Here is a 6,236-nt window from a genome sequence, read left to right as displayed (position 1 = left end):
AATATTTTTTCAAAGTTGACAATTTTGTGACAAACTCTAATTATATCCCGGGCAGACGGTAATAACAAAATTCATGCCATTTTAATAACAAATACTGTTAAAATAACAGAAATTGTCATGGAATCTTCTTAAAAAATCCTTTTTTGCATAAGGGTATAATAACCGTTTATGATATCATAACAAAATTTGTTATTGGTCTGATATTGGTTGAACTCCAAAACAACTTTGGAATAACATTTCTTGTTATGGAAGAATATCTACAAATGTTATTGGGATGATCGGATTAGTTGATAAAATAACAAAAAATAATAACAAAGATTTGTTCAAAGAATAACTAAACATGTTATTTGTCTGTTATTACAATAACAATCCAATAACAAAAAAAATCATAGCGACGAATAACAAATCTTGTTATAAATGCCATATAATGTTATTGGCCTAGTATTTTCATATAACACAAAATGTTATTCCCAAGTTATTTCCGTCTGCTCGGAACTCAACAATCCTCTTAGTTGATAAACTACAGAAATAAACGTAATTGAATTGAATAACTTTAAAATAACAAATAGTTGCATTTATTAAAAGCAAATTTTACAGTACCGTAAACCGTAAAATTCCAATGCTTTTAAATTGACATGCCGCGAAATTTCTTTTTTTTTCGTTGTGAAATACAAATATATAAATCAGTTCGAATCCCGGGTTGGATGGAAGCTAAGGTGTAAAAAGAGGTTTGCAATTGCCTTAACAATCAAGCCTTCGGCACCTTGTTTCGAGTAGGAATCTCGCAATCGAGAACACCAAGGCAATGCTGTAGAGCATTTTTTTAAAAAAAGGTTACACTAAAAAAAATTGATGTTTTATTTAACTTTTTTATTATCTAAAGTTGAGTCCATAAAAAATGTATTTTTTTCATTTTGATTTTTTACCTAGATATTTTAAACGCTAATGATTGAAAAACAACTTGACTGGTGTAAAATGCATTTTCAAACACCTTTTTTCATCCAAATGTTGAAACGTTGGCCTGAAATTTCATTTTTTTTTTATTTTGAAACAAAACAGTTCCATCAAATAAATGACAACAGTGACATGAATCCAAACACAAATCTCCCCACCAAAGCCCAACATCCTCTACCCAGAATTCCAGATGTAGGCGCATGCGGCACACGGTTATGTTGATTAACTTTTATGCGGAAGAGGAATCCCAGCTCTCCAAAATGGGCTCCTTTTGTTTGCTAGGCGCCTCTTCCTATGCTAAATACATAATTACCATAAAACTATGCCCATCTCGCTCGTTCGCACTTTCTTCCCTGGATTTTCTCTCTCTTTTCCTTGTGAGTGAGGGGTTCCCCGGAGAAAAGGGTTGCCCCGGCCGGCCGGAATTCCAGCCCGGATGGTTTTCCTCGGCGGAAATTCCCTAATTATTTCCGCTTTCGCACGCAGGAAAGCAGAGCGGCACACACATGGACAAACAGAGCTGTGTTGATGTTTTCACGGGAAGAATAGGTAATCCTATTCGTAGTTATTAAGTAAATAAAATAATTTCTAAATTTTCCCTCGTTGACCAGAGATACTGGCGCCAGGGAGGGATGATCTTCGGGGGGAGATTTTCTACCCAGCCAAGCAGAAGCTGGCCAGATGATTTGTGCCGTTTATGTTTATGACTTTGGGATTTCTTTTCTTCGGTTTTGGGTTTGTTTGCCTCTTTAAATAATTTATTGCCCACCTCTTTGTCTCTCTATCTGTCTCTCTCGAACCGTGGAAATCCTCGGCGAACTTCCCGCATATGGTAAGCAGTTGTTGTTTTCCCATAGGAATTTCTCAGCCAAATTACCATTCGTTTTTTTACCAATAAAATTATATTTATCCTTTAATTTACCTCCTTATCAAACGATGTGCTGCAGAATTCCCTGCCGAATGAGCGACTCGCACTGCAGCTTTGGCAAGTAATGCTGACTGTTCTTTTTCAGCAGCACGATCTCGCCACTTTCCAGCTCGAATTTCCCGTAATCGGTCAAACAGCGAACCTCGATAAACAGGGACTTTGGCGGTTTGATGTCGTTGGTCAGATTCAGCCCTTGGCCGTCCCCGATCGTCATCATGTAGCTGGCGAGAATCTTGGAATAGTTGTTGAACCACTGCAGCTCCGGTTCCGTGAGGTTGGCCTTGATGTCCTGGGGCAGGGTCGCCCCCAGATGCCACCGGACCTTCTTCAGCTTTTGCAGCCGGTTGTACAGATAGGCCATCAGGCAGCGCTTCTGGCGACCGATCAGCTTGTGCCGGTACAGAATCAGCGGATAGAACCTGCGCTCGCCCGACTGGTTGTAGGTTGTCCTGCAAAAAAAAGGCCGGAGAAAAAGAAAAATTTAAAACCCCCACTAAACATTAAATCACTCACGCCGGAACAGCATCAATCAGCGCGATCAAACAACGGAAAACCCGTCTGTCCCAGTTGTGATCGCGAAAAAATGCGTCACTACTTTCTCAGAATGATGATCGTTTTGCATGCGCCGTAATGTGAGCAAAGTTGATCCACTTGGTGGGTTGGTTCTTCTCAATGAGATTCAACTGATGAATGATTGTTTTACGCAACGCAAATAAAATTGCTTAAATTATTAGAATGAATATGCATATAAATTACCTGTTAGTTCTAAAAAAAACCATTCGTTATTTTAGATCTCATTCAAAAACCGAAATTGTTCAAGTTGAACGTTAATTTACTGAACTTTTGAATTCGGTCTAAACCGTATCAAAATACCGTTTTTGCAATTCCGTCGTGAAACTACTTACTTTTCCTGTCATTCTTGAACGACGAAATAGCCTATTTTTCTGTACCAAAAATAACAGAATCGAATAGCAACACTTTTCAAAATAAATGCTGAAATGTTCTACTTTTCAGCACTCAAATGGGTGCTGAAAAGTTGAACTTTTCAGCACTTGTCTCGAAAAGTAACACTTTTCAACATTTTTTTTTATTTAAACGATTTATTGACAAAATACATGAAAATTTGACATAAAATTTCACTAAGTGTGTGTTTTTTGGAATTGCAAAAAATGTTGTATGGAACTCGTTGCAAAACTTGATTTTTTCAGCACTCTTCGTATTTATCCAACTCGGTGAACCTGGTTGGATAAATGTACGACTCGTGCTGAAAAAATCTTCTTTTTGCAACTTGTTGCATAAACTACTATTAAGGACGTCATTTTTCAATCTTATTTTTCACTTATCTCCAACAGAACATCAATTTTCTGGTCTCAACTACCTTCTAAAATTCTAAAATTGTGTACCGTTCTGAGCAAGACAGCATCATACTTTCTTCGACAAATTTATAGCAAATTTTCTCAACTTGAACGCTTTTGTGTTAGTTTTTCACTCGGTAGAAAAAGGAAAAATACAAAAATGAATTAACAAACAAAAGGTTTTCCATCCAAATTTCCATACAAAATTTAAATGCTTTGCAGAAAGCCGGGTATGCACCGATTGCGCTCAAATTTAAGGGGGTTGTTTTGGGGCCTAATTACGATCAGAATATATCTGTTCTGATTGCCGGGGAATATTTATGAACATTCAGAATAGACAAGGGGCAGAATGGGCAACCCTTGGTTTTGGGAACATCTCCATTCCGAAAACGACGTTTGAATTCATTGTAGAGCAATTCCAGCTCAAATCAGGAATTTTTCTGATACTTTTGTACCCGACCCTCTCCGATTTCAATGAAACTTTGTAGACATGTTATCCTAGGCCTATATAAGCCATTTTTGTGCATATGGAGCAAATAGTACTCGAGAATAACATTTGAGAAGGGCGTAAGGTATTTAAATATTTTTGTATTCTGTAATTTAAAAATTACTGTATCTCGAAGCCGTTGCGTCGTATCAAAAAGTGGTCAAAGACAAACTTGTAGGAAATTTGACGGGCTTTCTGAAAAAAAATACACTGAAACAAAAATACACGCCTTATCTATGAGATTTTTTGATTTTTAAGGCTGGTACAAATATTTTTAAAAGTTTTTGTCACCCCCCCCCTTCAAAATTGGTCCGAAAAATCAGGGGGCAAAAAAAATATTTTTACAATAAACTTCAAAATTTCAATGAAAATTCAAGTGCAACCAACTGAAATCAAATTAAAATACATTCTCCTGCGTTTAAAATCATTTTTAGCATGTTTGGGTTTATTAAAACATCATAAGATTTTTTGAAAATTTTCGATGCAAAATCTTTTTTTTCGATAAAATTTTTGTTTTTGTCAGATCTTAGATTTTTTCTAAACTAATGATTGCAAAACAACTGAACTAGTGTAAAAAGCATTTTAAAACACTTTTTTCATTTAAATATGAAGATTATGGCTTGTTATTTAAATTTTATATTTTTTTATTTTTTTGCCCCCCCCCCCTTGACCTCGGCCAGGGCCGAGGGACAAAAACTTTTTTAAATATTTGCATCGGCCTAAGTCTAAAACTTAAATTTGAAGGTAATTGTCAAAGCTGTCAAAGGCAAACTTATGGGAAATTGGACGAGCTTTCCGGTAAAAATATTTACGAGACTGAAAAACCAAGTCTGTCATATAGAAAATGCCAAAAACCACAAAAAATCCCGTTTTTTCAACATTTTTATTTTTAAAACCGCTGTATCTTCCTAAGGACTGGACATAGGACAATGGTCAATACGGAGACTTTTATGTAAAATTATCTGGGGAATCGATTCCCACTACCGGTTTTTAAAAATTTTGACGTTTAGACCACTTTTCAAAAATAAAACAGTTTTAGTAAATGATTTTTGTATTTTTTTAGGAGAGACATACCATCCTGCATTTTTCGTCAGTCTTTTGGTAACATCTTAGGGTATTTCCTCAAAAATTTTGAGCGAAAAAAATCGTGACATCACCTTCAAATTTAACTTTAAAACTTAAAAATTGAAAAAATGACATAAAAGTGGCGTGTATTTTTGTTTCAGTGTATTTTTTTCAGAAAGCCCGTCCAATTTCCTACAAGTTTGTCTTTGACCACTTTTTGATACGATGCAACGGCTTCGAGATACAGTAATTTTTTAATTACAGAATACAAAAATATTTAAATACCTTACGCCCTTCTCAAATGTTATTCTCGAGTACTATTTGCTCCATATGCACAAAAATGGCTTATATAGGCCTAGGATAACATGTCTACAAAGTTTCATTGAAATCGGAGAGGGTCGGGTACAAAAGTACCAGAAAACATCCTGATTTGAGCTGGAATTACTCTGTATTGTTTGAATTATGTGCTAAAATATTAATTTCTTTTTATAACCACAAAAATTCAGTTTATCTGTACGGCATTCCAGTAGTTGTTCGGAAACTGGGCGTTGTTTAACTGGGCTGATTTATAATTGGGCGCTCCATAACGTAGACCAGTTAAAATTCAGACAAACGTCAAAAAACCAAAACAAACCGAAATGACCGAGGGGTTAATGGATGCCAAAAGCCTATTCAATAAACAAAAAAAAAAACTTATTTCAAACTTTTATTTAATTTCAAGTCACAATTCGACGCCAATATTTCAAAAAAAGCATCAAGTGCAAACCATGCGTTTTGAGAAAAACGCATTTGAATGTTGATATATTAATATAAAAGCAAAAGATCATGTTCTAATGATAACAAACGATGAAAAACGTTGCTTTTAATGATACTTAATCATCCACATTCAATAAAACATTATTTCTGTCATTAAATTTAAGAAAAACAAGCATAACTTCTTTTGAAATCACGAACGTCTATATCACCCTGATGTCAATAGAGAGATAGCTTTGTTATTATTCGCTTTTCTTCGCCGAATGTACATGGTATACCTACCTACTTCACTAAATTTATAAACTTATATGTTTTTCTATGGTTTTCGGTGCATTTTACTTTGGCGGACCATTCTGCAAAAAAAAAATTATTTACGCAAGGGTTGTACTTACGCAAGGGTGTAGTTGCTATCGTAAGTTTCTGTTATGATCTCCAAAACGGAACGAACGCCATCATCCTAAAACAATTATTATTTATTCTGGGAACAATCTTTCAAACTTAATCTATTAACTTACATTAAACGGAGGAATCGTTTCGGTGGACCGCGTCAACTCCCGCACCAGTTCGAAACCTTTGTCGGTGGTCATTCTGCCTTCTCTTTACTTATTTAACATTAATCAACAAAGTAATATCACTTTAATCACCGCGAAATACATCAGTCCACTTGCTAAAATTCGCAACTGCATTAATTTAA

The 6,236-nt window shown here is 35.4% G+C and overlaps 1 protein-coding gene across 1 annotated transcript; it reads right to left on the bottom strand.

The window, feature by feature from the left end:
* Nucleotides 1-1,494: 1,494 nt before the first annotated feature.
* Nucleotides 1,495-6,236, bottom strand: LOC120412481 (DNA replication complex GINS protein PSF1-like). Its single transcript, XM_039572972.2, has 3 exons — nt 6,058-6,236; nt 5,935-5,999; nt 1,495-2,331 (listed from the first exon to the last, which is right to left on the bottom strand). The coding sequence occupies exons 1-3, from the start codon at nt 6,127-6,129 to the stop codon at nt 1,884-1,886; spliced, it is 585 nt and encodes a 194-aa protein (XP_039428906.1). The 5' UTR covers nt 6,130-6,236; the 3' UTR covers nt 1,495-1,883.

The sequence above is a fragment of the Culex pipiens genome, chromosome 2 (genome assembly GCF_016801865.2).
Source record: "Culex pipiens pallens isolate TS chromosome 2, TS_CPP_V2, whole genome shotgun sequence".
NCBI lineage: Eukaryota > Metazoa > Arthropoda > Insecta > Diptera > Culicidae > Culex > Culex pipiens.
This window is presented reverse-complemented; position numbering and strand designations above follow the sequence as displayed.

What these genes read in the sequence shown, in the direction of transcription:
- LOC120412481 (XM_039572972.2), bottom strand. Translation starts at nt 6,129, where the DNA reads ATGACCACCGACAAAGGTTTCGAACTGGTGCGGGAGTTGACGCGGTCC. An exon ending in AAACGATTCCTCCGTTTAAT is followed by an intron (nt 6,000 to 6,057) that starts GTAAGTTAATAG and finishes TAATTGTTTTAG; the next exon opens with GATGATGGCGTTCGTTCCGT. An exon ending in GATAGCAACTACACCCTTGC is followed by an intron (nt 2,332 to 5,934) that starts GTAAGTACAACC and finishes TTTTTTTTGCAG; the next exon opens with GACAACCTACAACCAGTCGG.